This window comes from Hippoglossus stenolepis, chromosome 13 (genome assembly GCF_022539355.2).
Source record: "Hippoglossus stenolepis isolate QCI-W04-F060 chromosome 13, HSTE1.2, whole genome shotgun sequence".
In the NCBI taxonomy this organism is placed as follows: domain Eukaryota; kingdom Metazoa; phylum Chordata; class Actinopteri; order Pleuronectiformes; family Pleuronectidae; genus Hippoglossus; species Hippoglossus stenolepis.
Window position 1 is genome coordinate 17,518,887 of NC_061495.1, and position 16,044 is coordinate 17,534,930.

Consider the following 16,044-nt stretch of genomic DNA (forward strand, 5'->3'; position numbering starts at 1 on the left):
CACTATGTCCCCAAGCTGTGCGGCTGCGCGCTGTGAATGCCACGTACTGTCTGACGTTGACAGTGAGGAGGACGCTTCCTGATGCTGGCCCGGACCCGGCTAGGCTAGCTAACATATTTTATTTTCACGGTTCGGGAGGAAAGCTGTGAAACAGCGAGGTCTAGTCGTCTGATTCAGGTAGAGGACCCTCTTTGTGTTGTGTTGTGTTTTCATCTGGTTTTAAACACGCTGCGCTCTCCGTGCTAGCAATGTTTGACTGGTATGTTGCTAGCTAAGCGGCTAGCGTTAGCCGGCTAGTGTTATGAGCTAACGCTAGGGTAGCTCGCCCGAAACAGGTGTCGAGTCATGGGATGCAGTTTCTAAATGATTCGTAACTAGTTCATTGTTGTTCAAATGAACGAGATTAGAAAATACTATTCAGTTACAAATACGTTATCGTACATAGCTCTGAATGCGTATTAAAGGGAGCTCATACAAGTTACACAGGAAAGCGCTTTTGCCGACCCATTGCTAAAAAGTGAAATGAATGTATACACTTCTGCTCCAGCTCTTGTAATTATACAATGATATATTGTTGCTCTTTACTCAGAATGGCTGGTTATATTCTATAAGTGTGTTTAAGCTTTGACACAGCAGTGGTGAAACGATTCAGCTAACGTTAGCATTCAGTAGATAACTACTGTTTATGGGCCACTGACCGATGACTCGGCGATTGATCGTCTGTCACGGTTAGCGTTAGCTTAATTACACCGTAATGACACTGTAAACGCTCGGTGTGGTAGAGTTAGCACCAGTAGAAAGCAGGTTGTTGTTGTCCTCTTTTACTACTAGTCTATGCTATTGCTAAACGTTAGCTACAACACAATCCCTAGCATCCAGCCAATTATTCATCTGGCTACTGGGTCAAGCAAAGCCGCAGCATTTCTGGAATTAAACTGACAGCACTGAATTGTGCAGCCGAGATCATGAGCAGGTAACGTCATAGTTAATCCAGCTGGTGCCTACACGCACCCACGATAGACACGATGTTTTATCGCAGAATAATTACACATGCTGTCAATATCTGCCAGTTTTCACCTATATGCGACGTCGTCTTATCTAATCAGACGATATTTTGGGTCAAAGTCTGCAGGGAGGTGAGAGCCACCTCACTGGCTGATTGTTGACCCTTAGACCGCAGTTTAAGAGATACTGTGATGTTGGTGAACAAGATTGTTTGATCAAATCGTCTGAGCAAAGGGCATCTCTGTCCTTCTCTTCAAAAGGTGATATTTAATCAAGATGATAAAGCTCAGTAAAGATGGGTTGCTAATTTCATCATGATCTCATCAAGAAACTACCACACTTAAATCAAAAGTATTGACTCTCACAGTTGCAACATCCCATGACTTCTTACCTACGTCCACAGACCCAGGCCTAAAGTTGATTATGTTATCAGTTGCATGTGGTTAATATAATGTATCTGGGATGGATAAATTCACCAACAGTTGTTATTCCTAAAAACCTCAGGTTAATTTATAAACAATACAAGGTCAGTCTCTCAATCTATCAACGAAAACAAAAAGGAGGATAGTATATCATCAGAATATATATAAAAACAAGACAAAAACAACCAGTTTGCCTTATTTAATTCAGCATAAATAACAATATATAATGGGGTGGGTGTTACCCAATACTGCATTGTGCCAAATTAATCTATAATGTCCATCCACCTTTGGGGGTAAAATATGAATATCCACATTGTGCAATATTTAAAATAAAGAACCCATTGTATGTTTTAAACTAGTAGCATACCACAAAAACGGGATATTTCCTCCCCAAAGGTGGGTGGACATACCAGGGCGGGGAGGAAATGACATCTATCAATACTGAGCAAGTGATTTTCATTATTTTCAACCATGGTCTTTCTGGACAAAGTGCAGTTTTTTTTTTAGCTCTGCAGCATGCAAGACTTTTATTATTTGTCATCTGTCTTGTTTGTTTTCTTACTCATAAGACGGATGTTTACAAAGCATTTGAGTTTATTTCAGGTTTTTCAAGAATCCATCCTGTCTCATAAATACAGGCAATGATCTAAGCTGAGGTTCACACAAATCATGTGCTTCAGTCGTGTTCCAGCAAAAGAAGTCTCATGATACACATTGTTATAACACTGCATCACTATTGTTGTATTAGTACATCTCAATCTCCATATATCCCTGTAGAGAACATAGATTATGTTTATGAAACTTAGACATAAGAGATTTAGAAATATAAATAATAATCATGCATCTGGTTGCTGTGTGCCAATCATACAAAATCAAGTGTTTTGTTTACCTTAAGGACTAAAACTTAAATGACCTCAAACTGACATTAAGAAATACAGAATGGTAATGTTGTTGAGTTGGTTGTTTTTAACAATTTCTCCTCTTATTGTAAAGTGGTGGGAGCAGAGCAGGTCGAACTGTACAATGAACGGCCAGCTGGACCTGAGCGGGAAGCTGATCATCAAAGCACAGTTGGGTGACGACATCAGACGTATCCCTATCCACAATGAAGACATCACTTATGATGAGCTGGTGCTGATGATGCAGCGCGTCTTCAGGGGCAAACTGCAGAGTAATGATGAAGTTGCCATCAAATACAAGGATGAGGGTAAGTCCAGGGAAAAAATAAAAGTAAATGTTGATAATAACCTTTCCTCAGTTGGAGATCATTTGCAATACAGGGAATCATCTTGCATCTCTTTTCCGGTTTTTTTCAGATGACGACCTCATCACCATCTTCGACAGCTCTGACCTCTCCTTTGCAATCCAGTGTAGTAGAATACTCAAACTGACTTTGTTTGGTAAGATGTTAAAGCATTTACTTTCTCTACGAGTAAATTCTGTCTAAAGGAATCGAAAAATGTATGTCTGCAGATGTTGAATTATTCTTAATCATCATGATAACCGATATGTCCCACATCAGATGTTACAGCAACTGGTCACTGGAGGGCAGTCTAGTTTAAGTTTTACTCAACACGCCTCAGCTCTTCACTGACTATGCACTCCCTTCTGACTCAGATTAGATGGAATTTCTGTGCGTCTCTAAGCATTAGTACAGCAAACAAACTGTGAAAGACCAAAGATTTATTCACAAAAGACATTTGTGGCAGTTTTACTAGTTCCTAATCATAATTTTAAATATGTGCCAGTCATTCAGGAGGCCTTAAGCAGTATGACTTTAGGTTTATGCCATAGAAGAATAAATAATAATTCCCAAACAGCCAATAGACACACCCTAACAGGTTTAACAAGTCAAACCTGTTAGGGTGTGTCAGAATACCAACATGTTACATACAATTCAAATTTAGGGTTATTTAAGGACTGATTTGAGATAGCAAATTATTGTACAGGGATTTACAATCATGGAAACATCGACGTGAAGAAATTCAATGTTTAAGATGCATTTAGTATCAAAACCATAACGAACCATATCATCATGCTGTTTTAATTTTGTAATTTGTGATGACAACATGACGATGTGCGCTGTGCTCTACTCTGAGTCAGTCTATCCCCCAGTTGCTGCTTTTAGATATTTTTTTCCCCCTTTAAAAAAATACTTTACTTCCTCCCAGTCTAAACTGAGTCCTGGCTCATCATCACATGACATGACCTCACATGTTCTAAATTATATCTTCAGATTCAGGGAGAGCGAGAGTTGCTGGATTTTCATTGCAGCCCGTGTTTGAGCACAGTGACTCGTGACCCCGTGCAATTCTGTTCAACATTATCCACTAAGACAGGGAAACGTATGTGAGAAAAGAATGTCTGGTGATCACTATTCTCCTATTTATTCTTCATCAGTAGAATATTTCACTCCTAAATCAATTTGGAAAACAAAGGCTGAAAGAAGTGTCTCATGCCATGCAGTCCATGTAGGGTTGAATATTGTGAAGTACCTTATAATAAACTATTAACTATAATTTCATTAAGTAAACACAGTAAGTTCAAATCGGCTTTTAAGTATCTTGCCTGACTGAGAGACGAGCTGGATGGCAAACCAGTGCGCTCATGCCCAGTGTTCCCAGCTCCAGTGCCTCTCTGGCAGGGTGGAACTAATGAAGATGAGGCTCTAATTCCCTCTTTGAAAGATGATCCCTGTAATGCCAGGTGTTCAGAATGTGGAGCTAATAGAATTTGGGCAGATCATCTTTCATAATCTGCACATACTTAGTATAGAATTATCAGCTTTTCCAGACCAATGAACTGCAGAAATCAGGTATCTCCTGTGTTTATTTTACATGATAGAAAATGTTGTTTTATGTTTCATCGGTGATTGACTTTAAATGTTAATCATTATTTACTTAAACATATTTGCAGCATTTGACTCTCTTCTCAATAGTATCAGTATAGTGTCAGTATTAAGGTTCTTCAAACACTCACCAGAATCATCAGTCTGTATATTCAATCTCCTTTCTTCCAATGTGAGGTTATGCCGGTTGATATTCCTGCCAGATTATATATTTGGTTTACCATCTGCGAGGCTATTGAGATGTTTCTGTACAGTCTCACGCAGAGTTTCCTCTGAGGTCAGTTGGAGACAACAATCTGTGTCAATGATGCATAATGATGCCCTATTAATAAAGGTATTGACTCGACTGGAGGATTGTTGTATTCTGTAAAAGCAAGACTCAGGAAATATTCATCACCCTCCTGGAGGGAGCACTGAAATGTTAGTTTCAGTGCTGACAAAGTCTCCTGACCAATATCCATCAATATTTTGATTGGCTCACCTGGGTCCCCTCTCTTTGTCTTACAATCTGCAGTTAATGGTCAGCCGCGGCCTTTGGAGTCCAGCCAGGTGAAGTACCTGCGCAGGGAGCTCATCGAGCTCAGGAATAAAGTCAACAACCTCCTGGATAGTCTGGAGCCCCCCACAGAGCCTGGCCTGGCTGCCGCAGCACCGGTCAGTGGTAAGGAATCCGATACACATGTACATGTCAGTACTTGAGCAGTTAGATCAATATTGATAGATCAGTATTAGTGCACATGTGGGCTGATAAAAGAAACTGCAGTACAGAATTGCCACACGATTTTAAACCAGATAGAAATGTCAAGTTATATTTCAAGAATAGTTTGTATTGTATGTTGGTCATGATTTAAACAAATACAAATCTAAGGGGCCGCTATTAAGATTATTTTTGTTATGTTTTTATTGTAAAACAAATAACTATTGGCTAATATATCGTTATCTGGTTTTTGTTGCACTGGATCACCCACGGTCCAGCGCTACAGAATGAACTGGTGCCATCTTTTATCTCATCGGGGGGGGGAATTTACAGACATTGTTGCCAACTTAGCACATTTTTGCTAGATTTACTGACCCACTTACCAATTTAGTTTTGTACGTTTCTCTTTGAATCGTCTTTCATGAAAACGTATAAATTCTGCCCATTGATTTGACGCACCCACATACACTTGTGCGTATAAATAGGATTTCAAGTAGAAAACAAGTTTACAACTCTTAACACCTGCATGTTATGCGCTATAGAAAACTGACTGGATCCACAACAAGCATTGTGCCCCATTAGGCGCTGGCAGATGTGCATACACGCAGCCAAACATGATGAGTTTTCTTTGTTTAGTTTTTTCTTAACAAACCTTGTGTTGGTTTTCTTAATCCGGCTGATGGGGACTGCACAGCCTTTATAACAAGCACCACTTGTTCATAATCCACCTTCTCTGTGCCGCACTCGTAAGATCTGTATCGCTCATGAACACTAGCACCAGACCGAGACAGTTTATGAGGCTTATTATTTGTCACTTTTTATACAACTGTTTGTATGAAATTATACACCACATTTGTATTAAATTATTTACTGTATAAATACCAGTTTAGCCATTTCAGCGGTTTGATTGTGGTCACTCACTAACATACTCATAGCTCATGCAAAAATACGTCCTTCCCTTGTCATCATAACTGAACATGTTTTAAAGCTGAGGAGCATGTGCTGTCAAATTACAGTATGATTTTAGACTGCTGTATTTTTCACCACTGCCTGAAAGCTGTAACTCAATGCAGTTTTTATTTCTACTGACTCCTGAAGTAGCAAATATTCATATATAATTTGGCTTGAATCAAAGGTTGATTAAACAGACGTGATGTTAGGTTAGTTTTCCCCATTTACAGCATGTTATTGTTCATAGTGTAATAACAAGTATGTTTATAATTGACCCAAATTGTTACATATATTACTCTATTGCCACATTTTTTCCTCTTCCTTGCTGGTCTTTAAAACTTTCTCTGTCTATGTTTCTAGAATCAGTGGACGGACGTGAAGGCAAAGTTGTGGCAGGAGACCCCACAGTGAAACAGGCCACTCCGGTCAGTGCGGCTAGCATGTCAGCCTTCGACCCTTTAAAGAACCAGGACGAGGTCAGCAAGAATGTCATCTCTGCTTTCGGCCTGAGTGAGGACCAGGCACAAGGTACAGCCCACCGTCGAGCTGCAGAAATTAAAGGTGCTGTCTTAAGGTAGTCATGTGAAAAAGTAAGTTCTCCACATGGACATTTTTTAACATATTTGAACAAACACACATTTGAACCTCTTGGAAACAGTGTCTGTGACGTACTCAAACACATTACATGCAAGATTTTCATAATTTAAATAAAATAAAATAAAACAGCCATTCATCACACCTTTAAATCCATAAATTTAGAATCCTGTGTTCCAGGTACCAACGAGATTTTGTTGAAGTATGTCACCTTTTATCTGCAGACACTGCATGTGAGAGGATCAAATGTTTGCTTGTTCAAATATTCCCGAAAAAGTGAACAAAATCCATGGGATGGCCCTATGTTTTTTCACATGACTGTATTTGTTTTGTTTCAGTGTGTGGTTGTCATGTAGAGTGGTCATATATATATATATATATATATGACCAATATCCGTCTCTGTCTTTTTTACCTGAGTAGCTCCCCCATCAATTGCAGCAGAGGAGCGCTCAGGAACCCCTGACAGCATCGCCTCCTCCTCATCTGCGGCCCCTCCGCCAGGAGTACCGCCCCAACCACAGGCTCCCTATCCTGGAGTACAGCAGGGACCCCCAGCTGGCATGGATGGTGAGACACGTCCACACACAGATATTTCCTAAAAAAGTCCACTTGTTCATGTCATGTTTACCGCATATAGCTAAACACACAGACGGAAGCAGATATGTGGTGTAAAGTCCTAAAGACCACAGGGAGTCGGAGACCCTGCAGTTTGTATGGTTAAGCAATTCCATGTGTTTTACAGTTTTGCTGTTATATGTGATGTTTATCCAACATTATGACCAAAGTAGCCTCATTACATATGACATCATGTTGAGCCAGACAGTTTGAATATATTGCCCTAAAATACGGATCCAATTTGTTTCTTCCTGGGCTCATATAACCTTAGTGTAGGAAGCCTATATCTGGTAACTCCTAGCTGATCTTATCTAGTTTACAGAACAGATCATTTAACATTCCCATTTGCAGTATTGGTTTCTGTAGTAGAGGTGGCAGACGACTAACCAGACAGATAAATAATTCCCCAAGTTTTGCTTCACTTCATGAGTCATTTTAATCTCAAGATTTATCTAACCTCAAATCTAGAGTCTAATCAAATGTTTCATAATACAAAGAAGGAAATCAGTGTGTCAGAGGGGTCAAAAGTGCATGAATATTACAGAAAAATACACAGAAACACAAAAGAGATAAGACAAAACAGGCAGCACTACGAAAACTGTGCTTTGTCTCTGGCAGCACTCTGAAGGTGCTGAGTTCTGCATTTGTGCCCCCTGCTGGTGCAAACTGCTCTTCAACGACGCATCCTAGTGAAAATATCCCTGCTAGCCTACTTGTGCATCCAGTAAAATGCAAAACAGCTTAATTGATAAGTCAATCAACAGGAAAGTAATAAGCAACTACTTTGTTTCTTGATTAATAATCATAGTCACTTTTAAAGCAAAACATTGCCAAATATTTTATGGTTACAGCCTCTCAAATAGACAGAGCTCTCCCTCATTTCAAATTAAATATTTTGAGGTATTTATTTTGTACTTTTGGCCCCTGTGAAGTTGTGATGGGCATTTTTGGATAATTCCTTGATGTGTCATTGACAAAATGATAAATCTGAAAAATAATTGGCAGATTAATTGATAAGAAATTAGTTGCAGCCCCGGAAATGTTTATAGTTCAGTCCTCTCTTAACTCTAGTCATGCATGTACTGTACATACTGTACATAATACTTGCATAATTCTGTACAAGCCAATGTACATACAGTACATGTATGACCCCATACTGTTCTTCATCCTGTTATGCAAGTTTTTTCTTCTTTCTTTCTTTCTTTCTATCTTGCCAACTACTTTTCAGATATATCGTTCAGTCAATGAAACATCAAAGAACTGTCCAAAATTGCCAATCACAACTTCACAGAGCCAGGAGTACAAAATTAATACCTCAAAATATTTGGTTTGCAATGATGCATGTTGAAGAAAGGCAGGAAATGGTCCCACTTGAGATTCTGGAACCAGAGAATATTTGGCATTTCATGTCACTCTTGACTGACCCACTTTTATTCATGTGTAATTTAGTTGCACGAAAGAATATTCTCAGAGAATGTCAGTCCCTGTTACTGCCATTGTTTAGTGATCTGTGTTTACTTACCCTCTCTATATTTCTCACTGGAACCCAGACAGTATCACTTTCATCCTGTCAATAATCCTTAGTCGATTAGATTAGGTATATTTGATATGAAGAGAGCAACAGAAACTGATAAAATGTTACAAATAATTTAAATCAACAAAACAAATTGAAGATTAACTAATCATTGGATGAGTGTATATCCAGAATCGTAGTTACCAATTGACATTGACAAATGTTTGCAGCCAACAGGTTCACAGTCTCTTGTACTAAGAGCTTTTCAACTTTTTTTTACTTTTTTGGTAATCAAATCCATTCTGTTGTTAAAACAGAGGGTTTCATTGAATCACTATGGTCGAGTCTTCATCACACTTTGTAAACAAGAGTATCCATCAAATTAAATTGATGTAACTCAGAGGAGGCCTTATTGCAGCTCTCCCCCTGTGTGGGATTTTTAATATGATGTTTCAGATACAAATTAAAGCTTCAGATCAAGATAAATGTACGAAGGATCAGTGAGTATGTTGTCAAAAAAGTATTTTTTACTTCGCTTATTTTCTCTGCACAGTACTCTCAGGGACGTGACTCAGGGGTTTGGTCTTCTTTGCCAATATCCCATGTCTTTTTTCCCTTACTTCTAACTTAACTTAAGGGAATTCCCTTGTTTTCCATTTTTGTTTTGAAGAAAGTCCCAGGCAGGTGCAGCCATGAAGGTGAAGCATTTTGTGTGGTTAACCACTCTACAGTAAGCAGACTGGATTGTTTTCAGCTCATGGTTTGGCCCAGATAAGGCGAATGGAGCTAAAAAAGATGCCTCGTGTTGCACCCTACGAGAGCTGTAACTTGCTTTTCGAACGATCACACCTGCAACACTAAAAACCAGCGCACATGTGCTATGAATTCTTCCATTTTAACTGGTGGTTTGTGGTGTGGCCTGGTTGGCGTTGCAGGGACTATCCTCCCAGTATGAGTTAAGAGGGTCCAGAAGTGTTACTCATTCAGTGTTGGCCAGTGAGGCACCATGTTGCATACTAACCGCTCAACAGAAGGCTGTTCATGGTTTTTTTTCGTTCCATTAACACAAGGACAGAGAGAAACAACAGACCTTGTTTAATTAATGACTTGTTCTTGCCGACGTGATGTTTGATTCTGATGCGGTGACGAGGGGACATCATTGTGGAGGTCTAACCCTCGGTCCAAGCTCTGCATGGGTTTGAAATTGGCAGTTCGGCTTAGCTTACTGCGAGGAATGATAGGGCATGGGTTTGTGGAACTGTTATTGTTGAGTAATAGTTTCAAGTTGCTCACGCTCCATCAACATTACACCGCATCTGTCTTGCTCTGTGACGGTTGCGTACAAGTTGACATTGTGTCTTTTTTAGTATATTTCATTTAAATTATGATTATTAATGTGTAGTATGTCAGATGCATATTTAATCCACAGTTAGGTTATTAAAACAACATTACATCCAGTTTATTGTTAAGTAAGACACATTTGGAACAGGAACAGGGGTTTAAATGAAAGGTTTCTCATCTGATGGGGCTGTTGAAGTATGTCAGCCACCTAAGGGAATCTCTGGTCTAAGATCAAGTACTGGATTTCAGAGGGTAGATGTGAATAATAAGTAGGAGGGCTCTCACTTTTTCCATAAATCAAGTCTCAACGTCGTTTATCGTCATTCCTTTAATGTTCAGTTGCATGGTACAAAGTTGCCAAACAGCCTCGCCTTTGCTCATTGTTTTACCGTCTAAGGTATAGAACACAAAACACCTGTCATTTCTCAGATGCTTTGGTGTCGTGATTGACCGCTCAGAACGGATTTAAGCTTCGAATATATCCCCATTAAATTAATGTTCAAATTTTGTATAAAAAGTTACACTCCTATTAAGTAGGCTGAACCCCCTGTTTGATCAGATATTAACTCAGCTGAAGTCTCAGCATTTTTGTACCAGATGCAGGGTAATTATCCTGCATCTGTAACCAGAGGTGGGTTTTTACTTTCCTGTGGAGGGAGACAAGTAAAAAGATAATGCACCCACTGAGATCAGTAAAGTGTTGATATTACCCACATTGGCAGCTCTGGCTAGTTTCCGTCTAATGGCAGGTTATTAAGGTACTTCCAAGCCCAGCAGTAGACAATGAACGTCCTCTCTGTATCATTACCTTACAGTTTCCACTCTTCATCTCTTTTCTTAAATCCAAAGCTGCAGATGGTTGGCAAACAGAGACATGAGCTCGATTCTGCCCAGCCTCCTCTCCCGCTCAGCCGTTTCCTCACCCTTTGTCCTTGCATTATTCCCGTCTCTGCTTTCAGACTGTTTGTCAGTATGACATCCTCAAGGCAAAACAGAAACCCAGTCGATGCACGAGAATTAAAAAAAGGTAATACATGAGATTCGGCGCCAGCTCAGCATGTGTGGCCTTTTAAAGGTAGCCTTAAGCTCACTTTTAATGCAAGCTTAGATTACTTGTTACCAGAAGAATTCAGCTAACGAGATCCATAAGCAAATGGTAAACATTTCAACCTGTTGTCTCTCAGATGCTGATGGACCCTTGGCAGTAATTTAAATCAGTGCAAGAATGAAACTGTAAACGTGGACATTTAATTTAACAGCAGCTGAGACATTTGCGTGCAAGTCTTTATCAGTTGGGCAGACGTCTGTTTGTGTGTGATATATTTATTTTAAAATGGGACCGTGCATGCGCCGAGGTCAGCAGAACTACAGCCAAACACTTCTTTGTTCCATTGAACATTATTCTTCTAACTTGGGGATTTTTTCCTGCAACAATGCTACGCTGTCTTCAATGAGTCCCTGGTCATTTCCTCGTCCGATATTTGACTTCTTGGCTACATTGGAGTAAAATGCTGGTCAGCGGGGTCAAACGGTTATTCTCCCATCCCTCTTACATAACACTCATGATGGATTACAGACCAGGGAGGACAGAAGGAGAAGCCAGTTTCACACACATGCAGTTTCACACAATAAAGCGCACGGTGTTCATGTTTAAGTTGCTGTCAGAGAGATAACAGATGGTGCATCACTTCAGTGCCTATAAAAAAGACACCAGAGAGGTACATAGTTTCTAGCTAAATATTTAGTTGTCAAGTGTCTTCCTGACCAATCCAAAATATTTGGCCTCTACTAGAGAAAAAAAGAGTCTTAGCTGCTTGGACTACTAGCCAAAACATTTATGACCACAGCTGCACAGACATGCACTCTTAATGGTAAGTTTGGTCATTTGTTTCTGAAACACTTTATCTTATGTATTGAAATCCTCCTGAATAGTCTACGAATATATATAATGGCTGGAAAAAAACGAAAAAAGAACCCAGTGCCTGTGGACCGCGTAGGACTATTATAAACACCACCAGTCATTGCACTGCCTGCACCAGTTTTCAGCCAGTTGTCGGGCAGTGTGCGTTCATATGTTCTCGGGGCATAGCTTTGACGACTGGGCTGATGGAAGGGGAGGGATGTATCGGTTGCATATTTTCAAAGTGTTGCCTGCTCTTAATAACCTTTCCAGGCCTACCAACCCTATCTTTAAGATGTTGGCAGCAGATTCGTGATGTCCTGAAAGTTGTGAGGTGTAGTCCCATGGAAGCACATCCGTCACATGTTGCAACATCCTTGAGCTGATTCATGGTTTGTTCCTCCTCTGGCCACTATGGACGCTGGGGACTGGTAGCACCTCGTGAGCCTTATCGTGTTGGTCATAATCATTTGACTTTTATCAAAGTAGCTCAGGTCTTTGCATCTGCCCAATTCTACATTATCCAACACATTGACCGCGAGAGCCAGCTGTTCTCCTTCCATCTGATGTATCCCAGAGTCTGACGTGAGCTGTTCTTACAGATGAAGTGAATAACAAGATTATCTTGTGAGTGATCGTAATGTTTTGGCTCACTTGTGTATACTTATTCAAATGTGCTAACAGAAAGTGTATTTTCTTGAAGTCTAGGCTCTTCATGGAATGGTTTCAATTATGAACCATTGGATACAAAATGAGGATTTTCTTCAATTGGAGAGTATAATGATGATCTCTGACAGGACAGAATAATTCAATAGTTCTTAGTCTCCTTTTAACATTGCACTGTTTTGAACTCTCAAGAACAGAATGCAGCCACAGCATCAACCCTCCCTAAAGACTGGAAAATCAGACACCCGGTGCAGCCGTCTCTCGTTGTGCCTTCTCTCTTTTCATTTGTTGTCACTCCAGGTTTAAATGCCAGCCAGGAGATTTTGAGTAAGATTTAGGCCTTGTTCAGGGAGAACACTAGTTTGCCAAGTCCTTGCATGTTTGCTGAGCATGCAGGCATTCAGTGGAAAATGTAATGAGCAAATTAAAATAATTGGGAAAGTAATTTTCCATGTTTTTTGAAACTTGCAATGGCATCACTGTCAAGCAAAAGAGTAATGATCATAGACGTACTATTCAGATGTGGTTGATATGTTTAACTTGATGCTTCAGGTTCCTTGGATACTCAGAGGCTTCTTGAAGAAATCTGTCATCACTGAGATGTTATAGTGGATTTGATGATGGCTGTCCTCCACATGTGCACATAGACAGTGTGGTGGACTGGTGAAAACATAGTTAGAGTGACTGCCTGCCGGACTGTAGCGTTTGCCCTGATGCAGGAAAATTTGCCCAGCGCCATGAATATTTATCTGCTTGAAGCACCTCACTCGTGGATACATGTGTCAGCCATATTGTAAGGGGGATTGATTACCTCTTTCTCTTGTTTGTGTGTGTTTACATCTGCTGAGTCACCTGCACGCTGCTCTGTGGCTCTGAGCCAATCCTGACCGTAACGTGCCACCAGGATTTGTGGGCACCAGACTTGAGGTTGCAGCTGTCTCCATCGAAGCGGTTGTGTGTTCTTTTTTCCAGATGCACAGGTGTTTCCATGAAGACACAGACCCCACTTAACACTTTATCACTGTATGTGCCTTGATGTACTACTTAGGTATGTGTTATTCAACAGAAAAGTGAACATGCAACCAAAAAGCATTAAAAAATAATTTGCTATTAAATTCCTGCCAGATTGTGTTTTAGAGAGATGGATGTAATTACCCCCATTTCACCCAGTATTTATTCTTCGAAACTATAAACTCTGTCAGTATGTGGTCTGTGGAGGTAGCCTCTAAAATTATAGTCAAAAAGCTACTCCAGATTTCAACACTTGAAATTACACAGAAAGAACATTGAGGCTTTGTGGCATTTATCCGATCACTGATCAGTGTAATTGGTGTGTGAGAGCCTGTAAAGACGTTGAAACTTGATCTCACATGTAGTCCATAAATGGGACTCATGTCTGATGTGGTTGGCTGTTTTTTTTAGCTAGATATTAATTGGTATATGTTGATTATAACGGAATGGTGAAACTGCAAGTCCGCTTCTCAAGTCAGTGGTTCCCCAAGCCCCTGGTGTGGGGTAGCACTGACTTTGGTTCCATGAAGTAAACCAAGACAGATTACTATCAGATTTGTCATTTGGCCAAAGGTGACTCGAATGAAGTGTCAACTAGAATGGCTCAGTAGAGTGCATACATCTGCCAGGGCCCAACAATCAAGCTGCCCAAATTTTTCACACTCATATATCAGTTCGCTAAATATGCCAAGTTTGGTTGTAATCCGTCCAGTAGAATTTGTGTAATCTTGCTTACAAGCAAACAAACTTACCAACAAACAGTGGTGAGAAGGGATGTAATGGATAGTAAAAATATTTTGTTCTGATCATGTTGATCCTTGTCTCTTCAGGTCAGGTGTATCAACAGTACCAGGCTCCAGGTGGATACCAGCAACCTGGTGCCCCACCGCAGCAGCAGCAGCAGTATGGTATGCAGTACCCTGGTAAGAGTGAAAATGGTTACGATTAAAAATAACAGGGTTGCTTCTGTGTTGTGAAGTTAGTCATCTTCTCTCTCAGAGTGAATTAAAGAGACTTGCTTCCTTTCTCAGCAGGATATAGCCCTCAGCCCGGAGCCCCTCAGCCTGGCCCCCCACAGCAGCAGCAGCAGCAGTTTCAGAACTACGCCCCTCCCTCCTCCCAGGCTCCCGCCCCTGGCCCAGCCCCAGCCCCCGCCCCAGCCCCGGGCTTCCAAGGTGGCCAGCAGCAGCCCCATCCACCTCAGGGAGGCCAGCAGTATCCACCAGGAGCCTTCCCTCCCCAAAACTATACCTCCCAGGCCTCCCAGCCTGCTAACTACAGCCTGCCGCCCAGCTCCCAGCCTAGCCCCGGGTACCAGCCCCGCCAGGCATACACCGCACCTCCAGGCACCACTGTCACCCCTCCACCAGGAGCTGGTAACCCGTATGCCCGCAACCGCCCCACTTACGGCCAGGGCTACACTCAGCCAGGCCCTGGGTACCGGTAAAAAGAGGACAGCTGATGTTACTGATCCTCACACACACCCCAAACCCCCTCCCCTCTGTGTGGCTCCAGCTGTTCTGATTGGGTGCAGGAAACATGGTTGACTGCTCTATAGTCCCTTTCTCGTACAAATATCAAGTCCAAATATGAAGCAAGCTACCCCCTCCCCTCCTTTGCCCCAGTCTGATGGTTAGTGTTTGTCTCTTCAACATACCACAGTGTTCTGACCCTGCTGTGTTTCCCACATTATTTTCCCCTCCTGTCAACATCACCACCCTCCGCTCTGCCCACCCGTCCCTGTCATTGTAACACAGTCTGTATGCACACACCTGGGAGACCAAAACAGGCTGTTGCACAAACAGTTTGTTGTTCTTTTCATGGTAACACTTTTTTTTGCGAGCAACAATTCCGCATAGATGTCACACATGTCAGTGACAAACATCTCAACCACTTGTGTTGCGTTAACGTTGCTTAGATGCATTTATAAGACACTAAATGAAAAGTTACCCCTTCATTGTTTTGTTCTCTTGTGTTTATTTCATCTATTTTACCACCATGTCGGTATTAATGATGTGTTCTTGACTCTGCCCCGGGTTGGGAACACTAGCTAGGTGATGGCTTGTGGGAGGTGTAGGTCCCAGTGTAATGAAGAAGGCTTCTTTTGTTCTAGCTCGTAATATCACCTTCAAAAAAAGTTTGTTATTCCTCTTTTTTTCTCTGATCACTGGTTTTTACTAATATATCAAATCAAATTTCACCTTCAAATGAGATTAGTTGTTTATGTATAAACTGTAACATTTTTTTCTTTTACCTAATAAATGATTGAGACCCAGCTGGAGTATGTTTTATTTTTTTTCATATTTTTATTTTGTGTTGCACTTGGCACCATGGTCTCGCCGTCTCTCTCTCTCTGTTAACACTCTATTGGTGGTTTATGAGTTCATGCTTCTGTCAAGTTTGGCTTCTCTCTTCCCTCTACTCGATGTGAATTTGGAAAGCTGTGGTAACGGTGGTGTTAATATTTAGTTTTCTTGCCT

General features: G+C 41.0%; 1 protein-coding gene across 4 annotated transcripts; it reads left to right on the top strand.

Moving 5' to 3' along the window:
• The first annotated feature begins 19 nt into the window (after positions 1 to 19).
• On the top strand, positions 20 to 15,839 carry tfg (trafficking from ER to golgi regulator). Of its 4 annotated transcripts, none has more exons than XM_035175585.2 (8): positions 20 to 177; positions 2,421 to 2,634; positions 2,744 to 2,827; positions 4,790 to 4,936; positions 6,284 to 6,484; positions 6,939 to 7,085; positions 14,395 to 14,487; positions 14,596 to 15,839. In XM_035175585.2, the coding sequence occupies exons 2-8, from the start codon at positions 2,451 to 2,453 to the stop codon at positions 15,009 to 15,011; spliced, it is 1,272 nt and encodes a 423-aa protein (XP_035031476.1). In that variant the 5' UTR covers positions 20 to 177; positions 2,421 to 2,450; the 3' UTR covers positions 15,012 to 15,839. The 4 variants fall into 4 exon arrangements, with proteins under 4 accessions (XP_035031476.1, XP_035031478.1, XP_035031479.1 ...); XM_035175587.2 differs by having other exon boundaries at positions 14,599 to 15,839; XM_035175588.2 differs by having other exon boundaries at positions 6,284 to 6,451.
• Positions 15,840 to 16,044: the final 205 nt, after the last annotated feature.